Source organism: Moschus berezovskii, chromosome 15, assembly GCF_049115385.1.
Source record: "Moschus berezovskii isolate FMDL1 chromosome 15, NW_MosBer_1.0, whole genome shotgun sequence".
NCBI classification, from domain to species: Eukaryota; Metazoa; Chordata; class Mammalia; order Artiodactyla; family Moschidae; genus Moschus; species Moschus berezovskii.
The window spans coordinates 7,894,051-7,920,860 of NC_142474.1; the positions used below are offsets into that span (position 1 = coordinate 7,894,051).

The window sequence follows — 26,810 nt, forward strand, 5'->3', positions numbered from 1 at the left end:
CTCCCTTTGTCACGTACACCCAGTTTACTGCACCAAGCTCAAGTGCGCTTCGTGACATATTCTTACACATGGTTATACTTGGGTACCCATCCCCCAGATCAGGACGATTTTTAAAAATAGAAGTCAGATCATGCCCCTCTCCTGCTTTCGACTTTCTGGAGTCTTTTCACTGGATTTGGAGTAAGATCCAAACTCCAACGAAATAAAAAGTCCCACAGCCAATATGTATCAGTCCACTGCTGATGGATATTCGGTTTGTTTTCATTCTTTGCTATTCTAGACTGTATTGTAGAAAATAACTCTATACAGAATATGCACGCTTACGTAAATATATCTGTAGATAGTCTCAGAAGTGGAATTACTGAGTCAGACTTATAAATTGGATAAATATGGCCAACTTCCCTCCTTAGGTATTGTACCAATTTCAGCTTCCACAAGCAATGCAAGAAGCCCCACAGCTCCGCTGGCACTGTGAGTCATAAAACGTGTGGATTTTTGTCAGTCTGATGTGAAAAATGGTATCTCAATATATCTGCATCTCTCTTATCATGAGTGAACTTGAGCATCTTTGTATAATCTTAAGAACCAGTTGTACTTAAAAAAAAATACAAAAATGTCTGTTCACGGTCTCTGATCATTGTTTATTTGGGTTGTTGGCCTATTATTTACTTCTAGGAGCTTTTTATATATTAAGGGGGATTAACGCTTGCTGTTGTCTGCAAGTTGAATTTCAATTTGACTTTTGTCTCATGTTTTTATTTTTATAATTGTGGCTGTGCTGGGTCTTCGTTGCTGCGAGGGCTTTTCTCTAGTTGGGGGAAGCGGGGGCTACTCTTTAGCTGTGGTGCACAGGCTTCTCGCTGCAGTGGCTTTTCTTGTGGAGAACAGGCTGTAGGGCAAGTGGGCTTCAGTATTTGGGGCTCCCGGGCTGTAGAGCACAGGCTCAGTAAGCTGTAGTGCACGGGTCTAGTTGCCCCTCAGCATGTAGTAACTTCCCAGACCAGGGATCGAACCTGCATTTCCTACATTGGCAGGCGGATTCTTTACCACTGAGCCACCAGGGAAGCCTTACTTACGTTTTTCAGTAAGTTTTTTAAGGTGGTCAAATTTCTCAATTATTTTTTTGCAAGCACAATGTCTTACTCACATATGTGTCTGTTGTGTCTGGGACACTGCCAATGCATTGTAGATACTCGATTAATATCTGATGGAAAAAATGTCCACTCCACTTGAATGACATTTTCTGAACAGACATCTGAGCCCATGTGATATAATACTACTACTACTAATACTATTTATTATGTGCTATATATGTTGAGATGCTTTTGGCTGCAAATAACTAAGGAAGAATGAACTCAAAATATTTCAACCATAAGGACATTTTAATCTCACATAATAAATTTAACCTATCTTTCCTAAGCAATTATCCTTCTAAGAATTAACCAATGCTCAATCAATAGAAATCCCTGTTGAATCACTCCTGCCACATCTTTTACCCCAAGTGTGTGAATTATTGTCTACAAATGAAGCCAAGTTAGAGGAAACAGAGTCCAGGGATAGAGACAAAGAGACTGAATTTAAAAGAATTTAAAGACACTTGTTGAATTCTGCATTTGGGGTGTTGGTGGTGATGGGGTCCGAGATCACACATTCCTGAACCTTTCAGTCAAGCAGGCCAAAGACATCTTTTTTTAAAAAGCCATTTTGATGGTGTTCATGCCATTTGCAACTGAAAAATCCCCACGTTAGCTCTCTGATTTCTAAATCCTTTGTGAAACAAATACCTTCAGCCCTGGAGGTTGACCTGAAGACTTCTTTGATTCTCTGTCCGTCTGCTGAGCTGGCCAGGAAGTTCTGGTGTCATGCTCAGACTTCCAGAAGGCCAAGGGCTTTCGCTGGGGAGTACTGCATAGTCCAGGAGTGTTCCAGAGGGCTGCAAGATCCTGTTGGGTAAACAGTGAAGGCAAGCAGCCTGGGACCACTGGATCTTAGCTACCCATCCATCTGTCTATCCATTTATCCATCCATCTATCCACCTTCCATCCATCCTTCCATCCATCATCCAGCGTTCATTAATTGCCATCTCTCTTACAGAGTGAGACAGAGTGTCTGCCCACTGACAGCTCCGAGTCCTCTAGAGGAAACGCTCGCTGACAGCGGACCGTCAGCGCCACAGAGACGCGGTTCACCACCGAGGCAGTTAGTTTCAGGGTTAAGGGACAGGTCTGTTTCACCCCAAACCTTTCTGTGTGGACAGCTGAGAGTCTACTATCGGTGCCACTAACAGAAGCCTGTTAAAATAAAATTTCTTTTTTATAAGTAAATTTACTCTTTGTTAAACTCTAAACAGAATTTTTCTTGACAGCAGTTTCTTTTTTCTTTTTTTAATATTTGGAGGTAGGACTATTTTATTCTTTTCCCCCCAAATTATTGAAGTAGAGTCGATTTACAGTGCTGTGCCATCCTCGGCAAATCGGCAGAGTGCCTCGGTTACACACACACACACACACACACACACACACACTCTCTCTCTCTCTCTGTTTACACACACACACACAGTCTCTCTCTCTTTGTTTACACACACACACACACACTTTGTTTACACTCTTTTCCATGATGGTTTATCACAGGATACTGAATGTTGTCCCCTGTGCTGGTCATTTGGACCTTGTTATTTATCCGCTCTAAATGTGGGAGTTTGCATCTGCCAGCCCCAGATTCCAGCCTGTCCCTCTCGCCTCCACCCTTGACAACTCTGTTCTCTATCTGACAGCAGGTTGTGATGGTGGCTGGAAGGGAAGGGTGGATAGCACGTGATTACAAGTGGGTACCTAAGTGGCCAGGGTGTCAGTGGGAAAACGGAGGATCCAGGAGTGTTCATATCCCTGATTCCCTGGGTGACTCTGCTCCAGTCTCTTTTTCTTCTCCAGCCAGAAGTCAATTCATCCAGTACAACTCCTCCACTCATTAGAAGAAACCGAACTTGGCAGAGTATAGTGAAGCTGACCTGTGTTTTCAGCAGCTGCCTCTGAGGATTCTTTACCTCCATTTAACCATCTGACCATTATACCATTCTGGCAACCAGGTATCCAGCCATCACAGTATTACTGTCATCACCCGTCAATCATTAGTCATTCTATCCAATTACTCATTCAATTACCCATCCTTCCATTTAGCCGCTCATTCTCCCACTTAGCCATCCATCCATCTCTCCATCTCACCGTGCAACCACTCGTTCATCTCACCATCTGGTCATCAGTCCAGTTATCTGTCCAGTCATCCAACCACCCATGATCTACATAACCATCTATCTAGTCCTCCCAGGAGTTATCCACCCACTTACTCATCCATTCTCCAATCACCTAACCAGCCACCTACCCAGCCGACTATTTAAACAGCTATTCATCCATTTTTACAAATATTCCATTCACCGAGCCAATTACCTTACTGACTATGATTTCAATTATACTTCCATCCTTCTTTCTACCTCATCTGTAGTTCAGTTCAGTCGCTCAGTCGTGTCCAACTCTTTGCAACCCCATGGACTGCAGCATGCCAGGCTTCCTTGTCCATCACCAACTCCCAGAGCTTGCTCAAATTCATGTCCATCAAGTCGGTGATGCCATCCAACCACCTCATCTCTGTCATCCCCATCTCCTCCTGCCTTCTATCTTTCCCAGCATCAGGGTCTTTTCCAATGAGTTAGTTCTTCGCATCAGGTGGCCAAAGTATTGGAGTTTCAGCATCAGTCCTTCCAGTGAACACTCAGGACTGATATTCTTTAGGATGGACTGGTTGCAGTCCACGGGACTCTCAGGAGTCTTCTCCAGCACCACAGTTCAAAGGCATCAATTCTTTGGCACTCAGCTTGCTTTATGGTCCAACTCTCACATCTATACATGATACTGGGAAAACCACAGCTTTGACTAGGTGGACCTTTGTTGGCAAAGTATTGTCTCTGCTTTTTAATATGCTGTCTAGGTTGGTCATAGGAACCTCATCTATAATGGGATTCTAATTTGTGTTAGCATCCACTCTGTGGATTGATTCCAAGAACATCATTCCATGCTTGATTTTGGGGGAAACGGAGATGAAACAAACAGCACCTGCCCCCAGGGAGCTCAGAGCCTTTCTCACTGTTGGTGATGGCTTTCTATGTATCAGATTCTAGCTCTGAGACACCAATCATCAGGTCGCTTTCCCATCTCCACTGACATGGATGTCAACCAATTGAAGACCCTGGATTTCACCAACATGAATAGAGGGAGGAGCTTATACTTAGGCTTAGCATCCAGTCAAATGGATCCCGGCTCTGCTTGGAACTTGGTGGGCAGCAACAGAGCTCAAGATGTCCTTGGAACTTCTCCAGATGTCCCTTCCAGTTTCCTACACCGAATCCTCGGTTCATCCCCTGGAAAACAAACTCCTACCATTGGCATGGAGATTAGTTCTACTTCCATAGCACCCGCCAAATTCTTTTAGTGGTAGCTCACTGATTCCTCCTTTGGGGAACCAGCTTTCTCCAACGTTCTGCTCATGAGAGACTGAACCCTAAATCCAGCTCCATGGGTAGCTCATGACTCAGGTTTGGCCAGTGAGACACAATCCTGGGGCTCTTGTTGGAGTCTCAAGGCACAAGCAGCTCTCTCTACTGGTGTGGATTTGCTGAAAGATGCTTGGAGCCATTTTTGCCGCAACAGGGAAGAGCCTGCCTGAGAAGTAAAGCCACCCAGGAGAAAGTCACTTGACCACCAGGATCCATGCTTGACTTTGGGGGAAACAGAGATGAAATAAATAGCACCTGCCCCCAGGGAGCTCAGAGCCTTTCTCACTGTTGGTGATGGCTTTCTATGTATCAGATTCTAGCTCTGAGACGCCAATCATCAGGTCGTTTTCCCATCTCCACTACAGGATCCAGCTATGCCTGAAGACATATATGGACTAAAGTTCCTGGAGATGCTTTTTTTTTGGCTTAGGCCAATTTGAGTTGGATTTTATATTTCTGCAATGAAAGAGGAAAAGACCAACATATTCAGAAGCTGCAAAGGTGGTCATCAAGTAGTGACACCCTACCCCACTTCAAAATGTAAACGTGGTTTTATTTAATGCCTCTTTCCATCGCAAAATACCACCTCCTCCCCAGGGTCCCCTCTTCCCAGAAAACAAGACGGCAGCATAAGGCACGTGCACTGTCCACATGATGTCAGGTTAGGTTCTTAAAATAAGCAACAGTCTTCCCCACAGCCCCGAGTCGCCTCCTTCACTAGTCCCCCCAAAGCACAACTCGGAGCAGAGAGGCTTCAATTAGAACCGTGCACCGCCAAACATGCCAGCTGAGAAAACAAAAAAACCAACAGCTAAGAAACCCAACAACACAGGTACAAGAGCATAATAGTGGAGTAATGAGATTAGTCCATAAATTAAAGTGGAAAAAAAAAAGCCTGTTCCCTTCTCATCACCAGCCCTCCCCCAAATCAGCAATTCCTTGCTTTTGTTCTGTGAGTCTTGCAGAAAAGTCTGGACTCTGAGCCAGCCCTCTTCCCCAAAGTTAAATATTCCAAAGCCACTGCTGGGTGCCCTGTTTCTCAGGACCCGCGTTGGGACTGAAAGGACAACTTCTAGATGGTCACTGGACACCTCTTGGCTGGAGGGATGCTGCCTGGTGTCCAGCATCTGGCGGGGGCAGCGGGGAAAGCCAGGGGCCTGGGCTGGTGGGCTGCATCTCTGATGGCAGGTGGCGAGGCGGTGGGTGCTGCTATAAATACTCCAGCTCCAGGGCGTGCCTCAGCGCCTCCAGGTCCGCGTGGCAGGATATCCTCCAGAAAGGCATGTTGTGCTGGAACACAGAACCGTGGACACATGGTTACGGCTCTGCTGGCACCTCCTGCAGCCCCCCTGGATCCCACACCTGCGGCAAGAGCCTTAGGAGAAGTCACCGAGTCAACACATCATGGTGGACCCCGCGCACACCCCGATGTGATCAGTACGCACCAGTCTGGTCATCCTATTTCTTTGGAACCTGTTATTTATTTTTTGGCTTTGCCCAGTGTCCTGGGGAAATCTTTGTTCCCCAACAGTGATGGAACCTGTGCCCCTGTATTGGGAGTGTGGAGTTTTAATCCCTGGACTACCAGGGAAGTCCCCTTCTGAGCCTGTTCTGATGCCTTACTGACCCCTTTCCCCTCCATTGGGACCGCTGTGGTCTTGATGTGCCAAAAGTGATGGTCACTCAGTTGTGTCTGACTCTTTGTGACTCCATGGACTATAGCCTGTCAGGCTCCTCTGTACATGGAATTCTCCTGGAGTGGGTTGCCATTCCCTTTTCCAGGGGATCTTCACAACCCAGGGATCAAACCTGAGTCTCCTGCACTGCAGGCGGATTCTTTACTGTCTGAGCCACCAGGGAAGCGGTGCACAGACATGGCATCAAATCACACAGCAGGAAAGCGATTCTGTCTTAAAGATGTGTTCTCAATCATGATATTGCAGATAGGAAGTCTTGGCCAGATGCCACAGTGTCTTCAACCCCTCCCTGCTGCTGCTGCTGCTGCTAAGTCACTTCAGTCGTGTCCGACTCTGTGTGACCCCATAGACGGGAGCCCACCAGGCTCCCCCGTCCCTGGGATTCTCCAGGCAAGAACACTGGAGTGGGTTGCCATTTCCTTCTCCAATGTGTGAAAGTGAAAAATGAAAGTGAAGTCGCTCAGTCGTGTCTGACCCTTAGTGACCACATGGACTGTAGCCCACCAGGCTCCTCCATCCATGGGATTTTCTAGGCAAGAGTACTGGAGTGGGCTGCCATTGCCTTCTCCACAACTCCTCCCTAACACTCACTAATTTCCATGTGAACAGATAGGGCTGGTCCCAGAGACTGTTTTTATCTTTTCTTTACAGCAGGTGATGCTTGCTCTGTGCTACTGTCATGCAGTGAGGTTTTTCACTTTAAACGTAAGTGCGCTGACTGAAAGGGAAACATGAAGTACATAACAGGACAGGCAGCATGCAGATACAGCAGAAGTAACTGGTGTAAAAGAAGTGCTATGTTGATTACGGAAAGAGATCACTCATGTGAAAGGAGAAATCTGTGAAACACTTCCATAGTGTGAAGGGTAAATGTTTAAGACTGTCCTTGTCAAAGCTGTGTTCTACCTTCATTAGCTGGGTGACCTTAAGTGATTTACTCTGCTGCTTGTCTGAAAAATGGGGATAATACTTGCTGTACACCATGTCTATCTTGTTTTATAAATGAGGAGACTGAGGCACGCAGAGATTCTGTCTGACTCCAGAGAAAAACCTTGACTGCATGTTCATCACCAGAAAATGTAACCACTGACTAAAGCTGATGCCTGTCCAACAGCCATCCTCCTCCTTCCTCCTTCCAGAACCCTGAATTTGGCAGTGCTGTGCCAGAGAGGTAAGTAAGGGGTGAATTATGATTATATAAGTAAGCTATGACAAGCCCAACCCTGTTTGTCAGGGATTTGTCCTGTATCCCTCTTGGCTTGTGAGCCACTGAAGCCAATGAGGAAGTTGGCTGGGGGCATCTGGGAAAGATTTTCCTCATGGTTAGCGAGAAGCACCTGAGAACTCTTTTCTCCTTACTTTCCCCTTTCATTTGAATGCTGGCATGTTAGTATGTGATGTCTGGAGCTGTGGCAGCTGTTTTGAGATCATGAGGCAACAGAGCAGAAATGAAAAAGCCAAACATGATTAGAAAGGTAGAGCAAAATGATGGAAAGGGATACTTGGCTAATTTTTGAACCCACTGAAACAACCTAGGGTACGCCTACTTCTAATCTTGTTAGGTGAGCAAGTGTTTAAGTCTTCATTACAGCTAGAAGATAATGAGCCTCCTCGAGATAGTCACTGACCTTCAGTTATTTACTGAGTGAACAGGGGATGCCTGATGAACATATATGAATGCCCCCAGTTCCGTGGAAGATCTGCTGCCCTGTGAGGTTTTTTTGCCCACAGGGTAGAAACTATACAAGTGTCCTTTTGGTTCCAGGAGCACAGTAAACCCTTTTCTGCCTCTGGGGGCTCTGCACTTTTGATAGCTGGGTCAGGGCAGGCATCTCCAGATGGGTAACATTTAAATAGGCCCCAGAGAATGGGAAGGCAGGGGCCATGCAAATGTAGGGGAGAGGCAGTCAAGGCTGAAGACGCAGCAAGTGCAGAGGCCCCGAGGAGGGTCTGAGCTTGGAAAGTCACATTCACTGCTGCCAAGCATGCCTCTTGGCCCACAGTGGGCAGGCACTTAATATTCGTGGAAAGAAAGAAAAAAGGAAGGGAGGGAGATGAAGGAAGGAGAGTTTCTCAAAGCAAAGTTCTCAGTGGACACATCTTTTCCTCTTTTTCCCAAAGGAAGCAAAAAATGATTCATCGTGGGCAACGGATGCCATCTCTTTAATGCCTTTGAGCTCTCCCACCCTCCTCCCCTCAGCCTGGCTGAGCCTTTCATTCTCTGCAAAGATGGATGTTGGAGGCTGTCTGGCCAATCCAGTCCCTCCTTAAACAATGTAATTTATGTTTCTGGGAGGAAATGAGCAGAGGGGAAGAGACTGTCTCAGCAGCCTCCCTCCCAGGCCTGGTGGCTGCAGAGCCCGGGTGGATGTATCACTGGTGGAGAGGTGGAGACAAATGACCCGCTAAAATGGAGATATTAACAACACTGTCAGCTCAAACAGCTGAAGCGCCCTGTCCTGTCGCCGTATTTCACACTGCTCAGGTGTCCGGCGGCCTGGGCTAATGAGGTCCATCCATCAGGCCAGGAGAGCTGCTGGCGCACAGCTGCTCATTAATGGGCTGGGGCTGCTGCTTCAGACACTGGCGGGAATTTTCAGGGGAGCTTGGCGTATGGGGGTGGTGTGCCCGAGTCTTCTTTGGTGGACCCCACTCTCTTCTGACCAGCTCGGGGGTGCGGAATGACAGTGTTTGAAACTCCTAAGTCCACCTCCTTCCTACCAGGTGTTTGGCGCAAAACACATAGCAGTTTACGTGTGCCAGTTCTGTGACCTTAAGTAAATTAATTAACCTCTCTGAGTCTCAAACATGTCCTCTATAAAATGAAGTGGGATGGTACCCACTTTGCGGGGGGAGGGGCTTGGAGGATTAAATAACATGATGACATCAGTAATAAAGAGTAGTAGGTAACCAACCTGGACAGTATATTAAAAAGCAGAGACATTACCAACAAAGGTCTGTCTAGTCAAAGCTATGGTTTTTCCAGTAGTCATGTATGGATGTGAGAGTTGGACTATAAAGAAAGCTGAGCGCCGAAGAATTGGTTTTGAACTGTGGTGTTGGAGAAGACTCTTGAGAGTCCCTTGGACTGCAAGGAGATCCAACCAGTCCATCCTAAAGGAGATCAGTCATGGGTGTTCATTGGAACGACTGATGCTGAAGCTGAAACTCCAACACTTTGTCCAACTCATATGAAGAACCGACCCATTGGAAAAGACCCTGAGGCTGGGAAAGATTGAAGGCAGGAGGAGAAGGGGACGACAGAGGATGAGATGGTTGGATGGCATCACCAACTCAATGGACATGAGTTTGAGTAAACTCTGGGAGTTGGTGATGGACAGGGAGGCCTGGCGTGCTGCAGTCCATGGGGTCGCAAAGAGTCACACGACTGAGCAACTGAACTGAACTGAACTGAACTGAAGGCCAGGATGAGTTACAGCCCCGCCACCTGCTGGCTGTGATGGAGACTGCTGGCTGGCTCCCTACATTCATTCAACCCTTCTCTCTCAGAAAATGCTCCTTCCTTGTTTTCTTCCTTTTCTTCCTTTGTTTCTTTCCTTGCTAGGCAGGAGTGGCTGAGAATCAAGGCTACAGCTTCTAGCTTGCTGTGTGGCAAGGTGTGACTTTCTGACTCAAAAATCTGTCCAATAGGATTTGAGCAGCCGTGATGTCGCCCTGTATCACTGTGCTCTTAAAGGGCCGGGAAGTCCTCCCCTGTCCCCTCCCCCTTGATTTTCCTGGTGGGGGGAGTGCAGATGTGGAGGGGGAGAGAAGCCGTTGTGGACTGTGTGGTAAGAGCAGTACTGGGGCTGGCAGAGCAACAAGATGGAAGGGGCCTGGGCCCCTGGTGCTGCCCACATGGGCAGCTAACGGGAGACAGAGACGGCTTTCTGCTGTTGAAGCGGCCGGCCGGCATCTCTGGCATCGCAAACTCCACTGAACAAAACCTGGCCCCGCTGGGGACTACTCACTCTCTCAGCCTAAATTCAGTGACGCCTTTGCTCCTGTGGACTTTGCCCAAACAAGACACTGGGGTGAGTTTTTGTTATGTGGGCAGATTTTTGTTTTTTTCTTATTTAAGCTATTTTATTGTGAAGTTGCTCAGTCGTGTGAGACTCTGTGCAATCCCATGGACGGTAGCTTAACAGGCTCCTCCGTCTGTGGAATTTTCCAGGCAAGAGTACTGGAGTGGCATGCCATTTCCTTCTGGGATTTGAACGCTGGTCTCCCACATTGCAGGCGGACGCTTTATCCTCTGCGCAACCAGGGAAGACCAAGCTATTTTATTAGGGTACTTGCAAGTTTAGCTCAAATGAATACTTGTATACTTCTAATTTTTTAGTAATGACTTTCACCTTAAAATCCATTTGCTTGATATTAAACAGCTGCATTGGCTTTCATTGTTAGTATACATATGAACACTTTTTCTGTGTTTTTCAACTGTTCTCTATATTAGGAATCTTTCACCTTCAGCCAGCTTTTTAAAAAAACACAACTGTCAGAAAATCACTGGCTTCAACACTGTGCTTCATTCCCATTTATTGTGATGACATTTGGCTTTTTTGATGTCAGTTTACTTTTTGTCTTCTATTTGTCAGACTTCTCCTGTTTTCTTTTATAAACGTCTTTGCCTTATTTTTAAAAATTTATTTATCTTTGGCTGCGTTGGGTCTTCATTGCCATGAGGGCTTTTCTCTAGCTGAAGGGGGTGGGGGCTACTCTTCAGGTGCAGAGTTCAGGCTTCTCACTGCAGTGGCTTCCATTGCTGTCGACCATGGACTCAGGGCAAGTGGACTCAGTAGGTAAGGCTCCCGTGCTCTAGAACACGAGCTCAGCAGTTTTGATGCACGGGCTCAGTTGCTCCGTGGCATGTGGGATCCTCCTGGACCAGGGATTGAACCCGTCTCTTGCATTGGCAGGTGGATTCTTTACCACTGAGCCACCAGGGAAACCCCTTCTTTGCTTATTTTTAATTAAATTCTTTGCTCTTTCCATCTTCCCCCTTTGTTATGTGCAAATTCGGACTCCTGTTTTCTTTCTCTGCTGGCTCCCCTGGAGAGAGACCCTCCTCTGAATTTCTGAAGATGGATTTAGCTTTCTCCCCCAGCCCCAGGGAGTAATATCAGCTTTGGGCTATTGAGGGCTAACTCTGCATGGTTCCTCTGCTGGCCGCCTTGGTGTCTGTTCTCTGCAGGTATGATGGATTAAAAAAGCTCAGAGAGGGTTGCCACTGGTTGAAGGCCACACAGCCAACAATGGCAGAGCTGGGGTTTAGGGCAAAATATGCTCCCCTGGCCAGCCGTTTCTGTGAGAGCCAGGTGGCTGTAGGGTGAGGCTGGGGAGGCGCCTGGGACACAGAGTTGAAAGAGGCACCTCCAGGACTTCCCTGGAGGTCCAGTGGTTAAGACTCTGCGCTTCCACTGCAGGGGGCATGGGTTCGATCTCTGGTGGGAGAACTAAGGTCTCAAAAAAAAAGGACTCATTTAGTTTATCAAGAGGCATCTCTGTCAGCTCCCCTTCCTCCTGGCTCTCTAAGGGAGGGTGACCTTAGACTAGCAGTTCTCAAAGCAGCAGCCTGCCCCTAGGAGTGACTGTGTGAGTTTTGACTGTTGTCATGACTGGGGGCACTACACGTGGGGCAGGTGCCTGCTTCATCCCACACATCTTAGACTTGAATGATTTTCAAATATTCTGCCAGATATTTAAGTACAAACCCATTCATAATAACCTGAGTGGAGACCCTTAACTCCACTTTGTCACATGCTTTTAATAAACATTTTCCAGGGCTGCAATTACTGTGTGAACTGGGGAAGCCTGTCTTTTGTCTTACTCCCAGCCTAAGTATGGGTTGCTCTACAGTTCAGTTCAGTTCAGTTCAGTCGCCCAGTCGTGTCCGACTCTCTGCGACCCCATGAATCACAGCACGCCAGGCCTCCCTGTCCATCACCAACCCCCGGAGTACACTCAAATTCATGTCCACAGAGTCGGTGATGCCATCCAGCCATCTCATTCTCCGTCGTCCCCTTCTCCTCCCGCCCCCAACCCTTCCCAGCATCACAGTCTTTTCCAGTGAGTCAACTCGTTGCATGAGGTGGCCAAAGTATTGCAGTTTCAGCTTTAGCATCAGTCCCTCCAATGAACATCCAGGGTTGATCTCCTTTAGAATGGACTGGTTGGATCTCCTTGCAGTATAAGGGACTCTCAAGAGTCTTCTCCAACACCACACAGTTTGGAGCAATCACGTGACGGCGGCAGCAGCTTGATGGCTGTGTGAGTGGCCGAGGCTGCGCACGTGTTTCCTCCTGCATTTGCTGGGCTGCATCCTCAGTGACAGCACTTCTGGGTGCAAGGCTCTGTGCTCAAACGTTTACCTGCTGGAGCACACGTTATTGTGAGTATAAATACGTGTGTGTGCTCAGTCGGGTCCAGCTCTTTGTGACCCTATAGACTGTAGCCCGCCAGGCTCCTCTGTGCATGGGATTCTCCAGGCAAGAGTACCTGAATGGGTTGCCGTGCCCTCCTCCAGGGGACCTTCCTGACCCAGGGGTCGATCTTGTGTCTCTTACGTCTCCCGCATTAGCAGGTGGATTCTTTACCACTATCGCCACCTGAGGAACCCTTGAGTACAAATGACTTTCCCTTATTTCTTAAAAAAAATTTTTTTTTGGTGTGGACCATTTTTAAGCTCTTTATTGAATCTGTTACCATGCTGCTGCTGCTTTATGCTTTGGTCTTGAGACGTGGGATCTTAGCCCCTGGACAGAACCTGCACCCGCTGCACTGGCAGGTGAAGTCTTAACCCCTGGCCCCCCAGGGAGGTCCCGCCCTTGTTTCTCTCTGTCACTGGGTGTTGGTCTCCAGGACACTATGGATTTTTCTTTTGTTAAATTTTCCTGGGGCAGGCCATTATGGTTTTAAGGGGGTTTTATTATCCATTAGTATTTTGTTTCACGATAGTAAATGACCACGTCAAAACATCTGCTGAGTCAGTTCAGTCGTGTCCGACTCTCCGCGACCCCATGAATCGCAGCACGCCGGGCCTCCCTGTCCATCACCAACTCCCAGAGTTCACTCAAACTCATGTCCACAGAGTCGGTGATGCCATCCAACCATCTCATCCTCTGTCATCCCCTTCCCCTTCTGCCTTCAATCTTTCCCAACATCAGGGTCTTTTCAAATGAGACGCTTACTCCTTGGAAGGAACATTATGACCAACCTAGACAGCATATTAAAAAGCAGAGATTACTTTGCTAAGAAAGGTCCGTCTAGTCAAGGCTATGGTTTTCCCAGTAGTCACGTATGGATGTGAGAGGTGGACTATAAGGAAAGCTGAGTGCTAAAGAATTGATGCAACTGCAGTATTAGAGAAGACTCTTGAGACTCCCTTGGACTGCAAGGAGATCCAACCAGTCCAGTCCATCCTAAAGGAGCTCAGTCCTGAATATTCATTGGAAGGACTGATGTTGAAGCTGAAACTCCCAACACTTTGGCCACCTGATGCGAAGAACGGACTCATTAGAAAAGACCCTGATGCTGGGAAAGATTGAAGGCGGGAGAAGGGGATGACAGAGAATGAGATGGCTGGATGAAATCACCAACTCAATGGACATGAGTTTGAGTAGATTCCGGGAGCTGGCGATGGACAGGGAGGCCTGGTGTGCTGCAGTCCATGGGGTCGCAAAGAGTTGGACATGACTGAGCGACTGAACTAACTGATGCTCATTAGGCTTACTTCCTCTCCTCCCACCTCTGCTCAGCTGTCACCTCGCAGCCAGGCCGGCTTTGATCACCACGTACACTCCCGGCCTGCCCACCCCCAGCGCCTCCTCTGTTCTCCACTCCCCACGTGGTTTTCCTCCCAAGCTCTGGCGGTCATCGGACACGCTTGTTACACTTAGGTGCTGACTGCTTGTCCTGAGGCTGTGAGCTGAGTGAGGGGTGAGACAGCCTGTGTGTTCTGCTCACTGCTTAGGCACAGTGCCTGCAAGAGAGGCCGGCGCACAGTAGGTGCTCAGCTAATGGAAATTACACTCCAGGTGGAGGGTCGGTGATGCAGCCACGAGTCACAAAGGTAGCTGTTTCATGACAAGAGGGGATAAGGCCTTGGAGGAGGAATATGGAGAGCTGGGGGAGGGAAGCGCAGGCAGGCCTCACTGAGCTGTTAGGTGGGAGTGGGAGCTGGGAGGGAAAGCCTCCTCTGGGGGAGGCTGAGGCTGGAAAAGGATGAGTCCAGAAGAGCAAGGGGAGGAGCAAGGAAGGAAAGGGAGGAGCCTTCCAGGAGGCTGGACCGGTATATGCAAAGCCTTCTAAGCTTTCCCTCTCCCGAGCCCCTGTCTCAGGACCTTCCATCTTCTTGTGGGTTTCATCCGCTGAGACCCTACACATTTTTGCATTTCCTTAGAATCAGTTTCTGAGGCAGGAAGGGGGAAACCAGGTCCCCCAAATTAAGCTCTGTGACATTAACAATCCACTTCCCAGGCCTCTGCTGGGGGGGCATCAGGCTCTCTGGGATGCTGTTGACAGGTCCAGACCCCGGACTTTAGCAGCTGTTTCTTTTCCAAGAACAGAGCTGTGGCCACCAGAACCCCCCTGCCTGTCTCCTCATGGGCCTGAGATCACAAAAGCAGGATTTTCTTTTTCATTAGCTTAATGCTGTCTTTATTAACTGGGAAGGGTTCCTGGAACATATGATCAGTGAGTATTAAATAAAACACACACACGTGCACCAGCTCCCCCACCAGCCTGCCCTGACGGAGGGTCTCTGGGCTCCCGAGCAGTTGTCCCAGAAACAATGCAAGGCTACCAGGGGCGGCAGCCAAAGGCATGGAGGGAGGATTTGCAGAAGGAAGTGACTCAGGATGCTTCTGCAGTTTCTGAGTGGGAGGGGACCGGCGACCGACGAGCCTGGGAAGGAGACAGGCTCAACAGAAGAGAGGGAAATGCCCTGAGAGCTGCGTGGAGGAAGTACCTTTTTGGCCCCCTGCTCCTCTTCCACGCCATCGCCGATCACGATGTAGACGGCCTTTCTGCCGAACCTCTGCATTATCCTCTCGAAGCAGCTCTCCTTCCCTGCATGCATGGAAGGAAAGGAAGATGATCAGTGAGGACCCAGGGCCAGAATCACCGCTAATTAAGAGCCTACTTTGTGCAGCCGTCTTCCTAAGGACCTGGGATGAATAATTTCATCCGCAAGCGAACTTGGAGGTGTCCCTGTCCCCAGGCGACGGGACAACAAGACAGAGGCCCAGAGTGGTTAAGAGGCTGGACAACGGGGACGCAGCAGAAAGAGCAGGGGTTTGAAAAGCTCTGGTGTCTGTGCAGCCGTCCGGTGTAAGAGCGATGGACCCGTTTTACAGATTAGACGCGAAGCCCCGAGACGTGAGGCTCTGCCCAGGGTCCCAGGGTCAGGAAGCAGAAGTGTCGGGCTTCACGTGTCCGAGGGTGGGCAGCCTGGCGCCAGAGTGGCCCTCGTGCAACTCCCTGGTTTGTTTTTCTCTTGCTTCGTGTAGACGATCATCTTTTCAGGTTTTCCTTCATCCCAGGTGGCCAGGCAGCAGCAGCAATCCTGGCGCGCTGAGTGCAGATCTCAGCTCATCCTGGCCTTGGCAAGTCTAGGAACCGTCATCAAAGGAGACGCGCGCTAACAGTGGCAGCTGTGACTCTGCGGGCGCCTGCTGAGCGCTTCACCCACGTCAGCGTTCGCAGCCTCGGTGCTCCTGATGTTGTGGGCTGGCTAATTTCTTTGCTGCCCTGAGCATGAGGGACATCCAGTGCCATCTCTGGTCTGCTGTTGCTGCTGCTAAGTCGCATCAGTCGTGTCCGAGTCTGTGCGACCCCCACAGACGGCAGCCCACCAGGCTCCCCCATCCCTGGGATTCTCCAGGCAAGAATACTGGAGTGGGTTGCCATTTCCTTCTCCGATGCATGAAAGTGAAAAGTGAAAGTGAAGTCCCTTAGTCGTGTCCGACTCTTTGCGACCCCATGGACTGCAGCACACCAGGCTCCTCCATCCATGGGGTTCTCCAGGCAAGAGTACTGGAGTGGGGTGCCATTGCCTTCTCTGCATCTCTGGTCTAGAACTTTAGTAAAGGCTCTGCTCTAAGGAAATGCTTCCAAAGTATACATTATAAATTGAAACACAGGTAAAAATGTCTCATCAAAAACATCTTAACTATATTTTGTATTATTATACATTTTTAGGTGATATACACACACACATAAATCAAGACACAGTGCCCCTCTACCCCTACCCCAGAAAAACCAATATTACTTGTCCTGATGACAAATGCTGCTGTTCATTTCTAGTTACTGAATTCTTATTTGATGAAAGCTCTGAGCCTAAGGTGTTTTATCTGTTAATAAGGGAGATTAGCAAATATGAAAGAGTTGTTGAAACAGGATAACACTAAATTGAGACACTCTTCTTGAAAGAGCATTAAAAAATCGACAGTCTTCTGTGTGGTTCAAGGTTAGGTTATTTAATGTACCACCTAAAATAAAACGACCTCATGTACCATCCTGGGGTGGGAAATGTTTTCCTCTTCTTCCTTCTGTTCAGTCGCTCAGTCAGGTCCGACTCTTTCCGACCCCGTGGACTGTAGCCTACCAGGCTTCTCTGTCCATGGGATTCTCCAGGCAAGAATACTGGAGTGGGTTACCATCTTCTCCAGGGGATCTTCCTGACCCAGGGATCGAACCCAGGTCTCCCGCATTGGAGGCAGACGCTCTAACCTCTGAGCCACCAGGGAAGCCTTCCTTAGTAACAGAATTTCCCGAATTTTACCAGGGCTTAGCTATGGTCATTCGGAGAAGGCAATGGCAAGCCACTCCAGTACTCTTGCCTAGAAAATCGCATGGACAGAGGAGCCTGGTGGGCTGCGGTCCATGGGGTCGCTACTAGTCGGACACGACTGAGCGACTTCACTTTCACACATTGGAGAAGGAAATGGCAACCCACTCCAGTGTTCTTGCCTGGAGAATCCCAGGGACGGCGGAGCCTGGTCGGCTGCCGTCTATGGGGTCGCACAGAGTCGGACACGACTGAAGTGACTTAGCAGCAGCAGCAGCTATGGTCATTTTAGCTGTGGACTACATTTCCCAGATTCCCTGGCAACTAGTTGTGGCCACGTGACTAAGCTAGGCCAATAGGTGAGTAGAAGTAAACCCCACCCCTGGTGTTATTTTTTAGAATACTGGAGGTGTATCGCTCCTTCCTCTTTTCTCCCTTCCCATAAGCTAGAATAACAATATGTCAGATTCTGATTTGTCCATATACATGAGAATAAAATTAGAAGGGATGATGATGGGAAAAATGGGAAGAACCTGGCTTCCTGGGTGAGTATGAACAGAATCACCCCATCAGACTGGATCACTCACCTCTGGTCTGCTTGACATCTGATAGATATTAGCTTTGGCCCTAATCTAATTAGGGCCTTCCTAAAGGTGGGGCTAGTGGTAAAGAACCTGCCTGCCAATGCAGGAGACAAAAGAGATGCGGGTTCAATCCCTGGGTTGGGAAGATACTCTGGAGGAGGGCATGGCAACCCACTCCAGTATTCTTGCCTGGAGAATCCCATGGACAGAAGAGCCTGGTCGGCTGCGGTCCACAGGGTTGCAAAGAGTCAGACACGTCTGAAGCGACTTAGCGCGCACACACACACACTAATGTAATTAAACCCTTGTATTTTTGGGTATTTCTTAATAGCAGCTTTGTGCATATCTTACTAATACATTTTGGAAAACTGCAAAACTAAGCAATTTCTCTAGAAGCAGAGGTTAATCCCAGCGGGTTATGAGGGTGGTTTGGGGAATTTGGTCATGCCTCTGGACAAATTCTTTTAACTTCCCTGGTGGCATTAAACCTCTCATCCCGGCAGGCAAAGTTGACCTTCCCCTCCCCGCTGGAGGGCTACGTTCCCCTACCTGTCTTGGTTGCACTGTAGATGTTCTCAATAGGAAACACAGAGCCCAATCCGTACAGCAGGACTTTGGCCAGGGCAGGAATTAGTTGAGTGGTGGTGACCAGCACGTTGACACAATTGGGCCTGAGGACAAAGAAGACTGTGGGTCAGAACTCCAGGATAGCACAGGAGTTTCGTAGCTGAGCCTGGAGTCGGTGGGAATTCTGGTGAGGTTTGGAGGCTCTGGCTAAGTCATCTTCAGGTGAGGGTGGATGGAGCTCCAGGATCCTCCTGCCATTCCTCTAAGCCTCCTGACACATTAAAATAGAATACAAGTATAATACTTCTATTTACAAAGCAAATGTTTATTGCAAGGGTCACTAAAATAGCTGCAGGGACCTACTGGAAATGTACCTGAGTGGTACAGAACAAGTGGAGGAGAGCAGGCAGAGGTGAGGACTGGAAAGCACGTGCGAGTTCGTGCGAGTTCCGACACCTGACATCCTCACAACCTGCGGTTACGGATTAATCTTCCCTTTCTTTGGGGCAAGTGTGTATCAGACAAAATGCATCAGTAGGGTGGATTCAGCTCACGGGCTGCCATTTTGTAACCATTTATATGTTGGCTCACAAGAATTCTGATGTTGATACAGAGTAATTTGTTCTCTGCTGCAGGCGATTTTTTTTTTTTTTTAAGAGCAAGAGGCAATTTATTAGGAGGCCTAGAATGAAACTGGACTTCCCTGACCTCACTAAGGGTCCACCGGGTAAACTGTGGCATCCTATAAAATGGTTTTCACAGGGCGATGTTGTGGCTGCAGGGTGTTGTGGGTGAGAGTGGACGGGAGAAGACAAAAGCCTTTAGCTCTGCTGGCCCCCGCTTGAGTCTCTGCAGCTATCTGCTCATCTATGGGACAAGGTGTCCATGGTGCCTGGTACATCCCAGCTTTATCAAATGTCTGGAAAGTGTGCAGGGGAGAACTTGGAGAGTTCAACTGTCCCAGTGTGGAAGTGAAGGGGCCACCAGCCTCGAATGGGAGAAAGTTCAGAGGCACAAAGAGAAATGGGGGCTCCCACCCACCGGGAATTGATGAGGTTTAGTGCCTTCAGAGAGTGGGTCAGCCAGAGGTCGGTCAGAGCTTCCAGCTCGGCTCTGAGCTGTAGCCAGGTCTCTCTTTTGGGAGCTCCTATCAAGCCTGTGGACAAAGCAAAAAAACATACAGTTATCATTTTAGAGGTCTGGGGGTAGTAGGGTGAGGGAAAGGGAGTCTAGCTACTGTATTTTGAGGTTTCACGTTGGGTGACACCCAAGGTCAACTTCAATCCAGTGACCTAAATTTTATTTTGAGATTGACTGATAGGCTCAATGGACGGATTGATCATTCACTGCCTCCCAGATGCTGACTTATTAAGCATTTTCTCTTTACACCCTGTATCTTGCTCTTTTCCAGACACACTTACTGAAACCCTTAGGATGCTGCCATCTACGGTGACCCCCGGGCTGGCGGCCGCAGCCCTCACCGGGCTAGTTCTGTGATGCAGAAATAGCTGGGGGCGGGGCAGCAAGAAGGGGGCTGCCCACTGGTGTTCTGCCAGCAGCCAGCTCCTTGCTTGTTGATACATCAGATAATTTCCCCTGAGCTGATGGGAAAGCAGAACAGCCCGACAGAAGCCCTGGGCATTTCCTGGGGCTTAACTTGGATGAGGACCCGAGGGCCTCTGTTGGCTAACTCAGTTCCTGTCGCCCCTACTCCAAGCACACCCGATTCCCTCCGTCTGTGTGCAGAGATGGGTGAGCAGGCAGGGCCGACCCTGAAGCTCTCTGCTTCCCTCCTGCAGCTGACAGGCTTGGATGTGAGAGGTCATGAAGTGTGGGCAGAGGTGGAGAAGTCACTGGCCCAGGACTAGCTCTGTCGCCTGGGCTGTGAGACTCCGGGCGCCTCACTCAACCTCTCTGACCGCAGTTTCCACCTTCGTACAACATGTGTGGTAAAAACCGATACCTGGCTTCCCTGGGGGCTCAGGGGTGAAGAATCCATCTACCAGTATGGGAGACACAGGTTCGATCCCTGGTCTGGGAAGATTCCACATGCCACGAGGCAACTAAGCCCGTGCGCCACAACTGCTGCGCCTGTGCTCTAGAGCCTGGGAGCCCCAACCACCGAAGCCCACACGCCCTAGAGCTGGTGCTCTGCAACAAGAAGCCACTGCCGTGACAAGCCCTTGCATCACAACTCGAGAGTTGCCCCCTGCTGTCTGCAACTAGAGAAAAAGCCTGTGCAGCAACGAAGACCCAGCACAGCCCAAAATAAATAAACAGAAAGATTATTCAAAAGAAAGCTGTTACCTTAGAGAGTTGTTGTGAAGAGCAAAAAAGCTATTAATATTAGACAAAAAAACCCTTCATAACAGAGCCTAGCATGGAGGAAATGCTCAATAAACATTCGCTGTTGCCAGGACTGCAGCCTCAGACAAGGCAGGAAACCTGTCCTGAAGAACTGATGCTCTATCCACAGAAAGTAGACAACAGAGAAGAATCTAAAAGACTCTCAAGAGAAACTGAAAGGAACTAGTGATAAACGCTACTGTTTACTGAGTGCCTGCTGTATTCCAGGCACAGAGTCCTGCCTTTTGTATGCATTAACCACAAACCTTTCAGTCACTAGGGAAGCAGAATTATTTTTATCCCCATTTCACAGACTTAAGAAACGAAGGCTCAGGGAGTTAGGAAGTGGCAGCGTTGGGACCAGAAGTGGATTCTGTCCAGTTGGAGACCCTGAATTCTTCCTGGGACTCTACTCTTTCTGGGAATGGGGTCAAGGTGTAGATGGCAGATTCTACTATCCGCCTACTCAAATCTAATTCCCTTTACCAGGAGAAGGCAATGGCAAGCCACTCCAGTACTCTTGCCTAGAAAATCCCATGGATGGATGAGGCTGGGAGGCTACAGTCCGTGGGGTCACTAAGGGTCGGACACGACCGAGCGACTTCACTTTCACTTTTCACTTTCACACATTGGAGAAGGAAATGGCAACCCACTCCAGTGTTCTTGCCTGGAGAATCCCAGGGACAGGGGACCCTGGTGGGCTTCTGTCTATGGGGTCACACAGAGTCGGACACGACTGAAGTGACACAGCAGCAGCAGCAGCTGGTTAGAGACATCATGATAATCAAAATCATCCCCATGTGCCTCCCGGGGGAGAAGCAGCCTCATCTGCTAAGAGTCAAAGGCCTAGAGAATTCCAGAAATAGTGATCAAGGGCCTGGTCATTGGTGAACCCACCCTGCCTCCAGCCCCTTCCAAGTTTCCTGTTCATTGTGATAAACCAACACTCTCCTGCCACTGAAGCTGGTGGCTTTCACGACTTGGCTGCACAGAAGAATCGCGCAGGGAAGTCAGTAAGTCCCGGAGCCAAGTGGCAGCCAGGCCAAGAAAAGCAGAAGGGGAAATTCCTCAGGGGGTTCCAATATGAGCCAAGCTTGCAAACCAGTGTTTTCACGAATCACCGGGGAATCTTGTTAAAGACACAGATCTGACTCAGTTGCCTTGGGAGGGGCCTGGGCGTCTACGTTTCTCACCAGCTCCCAGGTGATGCTCATGTGGCTGCTCCAGGGGCCACAATCTGAGTAGTGTGGGCTGAAGCCCGTGGTCCTCAAACTTTTGACAAGCATCAGAATCACCTGGAGGGCCAGTCAAGATGCAGAGGGCCAGGCCCACCCCAGAACTGCTGATCTGACAGGCTTGAGGTGAGGGCCAGAAAAATCTACATTTCCAACGAGACTCCCCGGTGACCCTGATGCTGCTGGTCTGAGGACCAGAGGTGGAGAACCACGGCGGGGCCGGAGGCGTGATCATGCATGGGCAGGACACGCCATTCTTCCTCAGCTTCCCCAGACCCAAAGTGGGGATGAAGAGATCCTAGTGCCCCCTCCCAGAGGGCGCCATGAGGGCCACCCGGCTGAGCTAGGGTCTGTGAGTCTCTTGGAGCCCGGCGCCGAGCAGGTGGGATGTGAGTGACAGCATCCCTTCTTGACGAGTTCCCTTTGGTCTGGGGGCGCGCTGGGGCCCAGGCAGGCAGACCCTCCGAGCACTGTGGACGGCCCTCTCCCCGGCCCGCTCACCGCCGACGTTGTTCTTGTAGGTGTTGTACATCTCCTTCACCCGCCGGTAGCGGAAGGCCAGCTTCCTCATCCAGTCCACGCCGCCGTGCACGCCGGAGCCCAGGCACAGGTTGGCTCCTGGGGCTGAACTGTGGAAGCCATCAGCGGAGAAGTTGTAGGTGCTGGGGAGACGGCAGAGGGAGAAGAGACAGTGTTACTGTGGGGAGGTGGGAGCTTCTCACCAGGAGACCCATGGGTGGGCTTATGTTTGACTGTGTCCCCGAATGTGCAAGGATGCTCTGAGTATCTGCGTTCTGGGAGAAGCAGGATCAGAGCTTTCATTAACTTCCCAAACAACGGAGGCATCCTGTGCTAGTGCCCAGTTGGCATCCATTCTTTTTCCTTCTGGTATCAAAGAACATCTCTGTTTTTTTTTGTTTGTTTGTTTGAGGGGCAGTCATTCTGTTCCCTGCATGCAGTGGCCAAGCCAAGGAAAGCCTCTCTCTCCCCCACTTTAGAATCTGAAGCTGGAAAGGCAGTTCCAAAAAAGTGGTTGGCCTTGGTTCACCCTGAGAGAAGGGTCCAGAAGAGAATACCAGTGAGCTCTTGATACTTTGATCCCCAAATCAGCCCTGCCTCACATGCCTCGAAAGGCCTGGCGGCTAACCCTTTCTTCCTATACTGTGAGCATCTCTGTATCTTTCTATAGGCATTCTCCACGCTAATTTTATCTTTTAAACTAGGCAGTCAGACTCATCTGGTGGTCCAGTGGTTGGGAATCCACTTGCCAATGCGGGGGACACAGGTTCAATCCCTGGTCCCAGAAGATCCCACGCTAAGCCCCCCAGGCTACAACTACTGAGTCCGCAGTCTAGAGCCTGTGCTCTGCAACAAGAGAAGCCACTTCAGTGAGACACCTGCGCTCTGCAAGGAGAAGTAGCCCCTGCTTGCCCCAACTGGAGAAAGCCTGTGCACAACGCTAAAGCCAAAAAAAGAGAAAAAATCAGGCAGAGTCGATTGCTGGCACTTTGCAGACAGAACCCTCCGTCAGCATGAAGCATGCCCTGGGGACATGTCAGAGCATCACAGGAAGTTAATGACAGGAGTGGCAGCTGGGAACCAGAAGGGGGAATTGTGGGTGATTCGGCACCTACAGCAGCTAGAGCATGAGAAGGAAAACCCCAGCTCTCACGGAACACCATTTTCTTTCCCTCCACTGGAAGCCTGGTGCAGGTCTGCAAAATCACGGGACGTCACAAGGCAATGTGTGGACCAAAAACTTCCAAAGTGAGGGTCTCTTCAGAAGGAAAAAGCCTGGGTGTGGCATGGGGAGCAGTTCAGCATGGTGCCAGGGCCTCTCAATGGCGGGGTGGGGGTGGCTGGCTGACGTTTTTCTCTCCCTATTATTTTGTTGTTTCTGGATTTTCTGTGATGGGTTTAAGGGTGGAGATGTGATGCGCTAGGAATGAAACAACACTGGGGAATGGTACCTTAGGTCACCCCGGTTCAACGCAAGTGCTGCGACAGAGAAAAGGGAATTTGGAAATGGGAAGCGCTGGGGCATTCTCTCCCTAAATATCAAACTGATGATAACAAAACCCCTGCAGGATCCACAGAGATGCCGCGCGTGATGCCTCAAATTCGAAAGCAAATTTCACCACTGGGGCAGGCGGCCCGGGAGGAAACTGACTGGCTTAGTGGGAAAGGGCTCGGCTGCAGACGCTGCGATCCTCTCCAGAGGATGCTGGATGGGCAACCCAGAGATGCCAGCGGGTTGCCAGAAGCTGTTCTTCAGACAAATTTGTGCCCATGTGGCCATACTCACACACACATTCACCTGGGTCATTTTTCACAGACATTTGTGAGTGTGTACAACACTGGAAGCAAGTAAGTCATAATATCAGCAAGTGGTGAGTTGGAGATGGTAGATTCGAATAGGGGTGATCACAGCCTCTGCTCTGCTCTTTACTGAATTACTCAGATTTAAAAAGATGAGGAATTCCCTAGTGGTCCAGTCGTTAGGATTCCATGCTTTCACTGCTGAGGGTGTGGGTTCAATCCCTGGTCAGGGAACTAAGATCTCCTACACTGTGTAGCATGACCAAAAAGAAAAAAGAAAAATACAGATTGTGTGTAATTAACTTGTTCGACCACTAGCTTGATAACATGATATTTAACATCGTAACTTCTGAGATCTTGAGAAGATTACTAAAAAATGTTTTCGGCATGGAGATAAGATGTGGCTGTTCTAACAACTTGTTTGCATGACTCTGGTCCCAGAGCTGACACCTGCGTCTCCCAGGGGCTCTCAGGTTAACCCACCCACCGCTGGTCTGTGCAGCAGAGACTCTCCTCCCCACCGTCCCTGAACCGCAAGGGAGCCTCCTCAGCGGGTCTAGTACACTGGATGCTGGCCCCAGAAGTCCTGCACAAGCTGGGACCATCTCCCCTGAGGACTGGAAAGTGAAATTATGGAATCCTTCCTCTTTCCCACGAAAGATGCCAGTGGGTTTGTTACACAGAGGTGTTGCTGTCGCTTTTTTCTCAGCCCCTCCCTTGGATGGCGGTGATCAGGGGCTAAAGGGAAATAAAATACGCCCAACTAGTAAAAGGGAGCAGACAACATCTAATCAAAGGGACAGAGAGCCATTTAGTCAGGACTACTCACTGTGCTGGGCACTTTTCGAGCACATTCTTAACCTGATGAGAAAGGGGCTATGTGACTTTATCCCATCAGGGCTCCTCTTTTCTAGAACCGACACTTTTTCTTTTTCCACCTGAGAATTTTGCTTTATTGGGTGTTTGGATAAATACAAGGTTACTTCTTATCTGAGTGACCACCACCATGTCTAATGTTAAATGGAAATCATTACATAGCTTGTTATATATAAGGTCTCTTACTCTGGATTTTTTTTATTTTTAACTCATTAGTTTTGTCAAGTAAAGGAAATTTTATAAGAGTTTTTTTTTCAATTGATTCAGTAAGGGAAAATATTTTGTATATTTCACAATATTTTATAAAAAATATTAAAACACTTTTTCCTGAAATTTAAGTTGCATATTTTGGTGTAGTATTTAAAACCATTGATATGAATAGCCTGATGAGTGATATTCAACTATAGTTTTTTTTACATATGTTGGGAAAATACGTATTTTTTATGAAAGTCAGTGGATTTTGATAAATTACAATACAAAGACCATGTCCCTAGGAAGACAAATTATAACAGGGAATGTTCATAAGGTTTGAAATACAAATGTTGTTACTAAGAATCATATGTCCCAAGAACCCACACTTTAAATTGCCATTTGCTCCTTCATTTCTACTGTCAAGGTTCTCGTCTTGCTAGAGAATTTTGTTTTTTCATTTAATTTCTAACAACTTCTTTTCCATTTTTTTTTTAAGAGTCTGTGGAAGAACAGCTTCAGATCACTTCCCATCCAGTGGTCTAAGCACCGCAGTTTCCAACGAGGAGCCCCTGGGCAGGCACAGAGGTCATCTGTGTGACTTTAGACCCGTCTGGGACCTTGGTTGAGTGGCAGTGAACTTGGGTGCTGGAGCATCCATTCACCCTAACTTTCTTCCTTTTCAAAAGTGGCTTGTTCTTCTTTTTCAAACTCTTCTGGATCCCTGGAGAAGCAGAGATCAGGCACGACCTCCTGGGTACTCACGGGAGATGGTACCACGCATGTGCAGGACTTCCTGGACCAATATCCACTGCATCAGATCTGCTGGGGAAGCTCTCTTGGTACTGCAGGGATGGCTCAGACCAGAGTCTGTGCTCTAGAAAGCAGCGGTGGGCGGGTTAACCCGAGAGCCTCTGGGAGAGGCAGGTGTCAGCTCTGGGATCGGTAGCCACCAGTAGCCCCTCCCTGGGTAGTGCAGAAAGGCCAGAGGATTTATTCATGACAAATGCCGACTCGAAACTCAGAGGACACCCTGGGGAGATGGCTGGATGTTCTGCCAAGAGGTGGAGGGCAGGGCAGGGTGTCCTGAATCCTGCCACCCCCACTTACCAGCTGTGTCAGGTTGAGCAAGTCACTTAGCTTCTCAGTACCTCCTGTTCCCCAGTGTAAAATGAGGATAAGAGCCACTTTTTCCTAACTGCTGTGAAGGTGCAATGAGGTAAGCCATGTGAAGCATCTGGAACAGGGCCTGGTGCAAGATAAGGACGGTACCACTGTTGCTTTTTACTGTTTTATTTTTTTTAATCAATTATTTTTTGGCCACCTTTGTGGCACGTGGAATCTTAGTTCCCTGACCAGGGATCAAACCTGTGACCCCTGCCCTGGAAGCAGAGAGTCTTAACCATTGGTCCCCCAGGGAAGTCTCAGTTTTTACTATTAACTGAGAGAAAAAAGCGGGGGGGGGCATTTGATGCCTAGCACACAGTAGGTCCTTAACGATATTTCCTGAATGAACACATGGGGAATTTGGCTGCTAGGGGCAAAAAACACTCTTGGATTGTAGATTCTTGAAGTGAGGTACCAACAGCTCAGCTGAAGTCAGGGTTCAGAGGGGCACTGCTTTCGATTCAAGCCAGCCGCTACAGCAGAAAGGATAAAAAC

General features: G+C 48.9%; 1 protein-coding gene across 5 annotated transcripts in view; it reads right to left on the bottom strand.

The window, feature by feature from the left end:
* Nucleotides 1-1,488: 1,488 nt before the first annotated feature.
* The window catches only part of EYA2 (EYA transcriptional coactivator and phosphatase 2), a 265,824-nt gene continuing 240,502 nt past the window's right edge, over nt 1,489-26,810 (bottom strand). For all 5 annotated transcript variants that reach the window (XM_055438503.2, XM_055438537.2, XM_055438512.2 and 2 more), the window contains 5 exons: nt 22,266-22,426; nt 19,225-19,339; nt 18,166-18,287; nt 15,212-15,312; nt 1,489-5,836 (listed from right to left, as the gene is read on the bottom strand). In XM_055438503.2, coding sequence (XP_055294478.2) covers nt 5,756-5,836; nt 15,212-15,312; nt 18,166-18,287; nt 19,225-19,339; nt 22,266-22,426 — 580 coding nt within the window. In that variant the 3' untranslated portion in view covers nt 1,489-5,755. The remainder of the gene's footprint in view (nt 5,837-15,211; nt 15,313-18,165; nt 18,288-19,224; nt 19,340-22,265; nt 22,427-26,810) is intronic.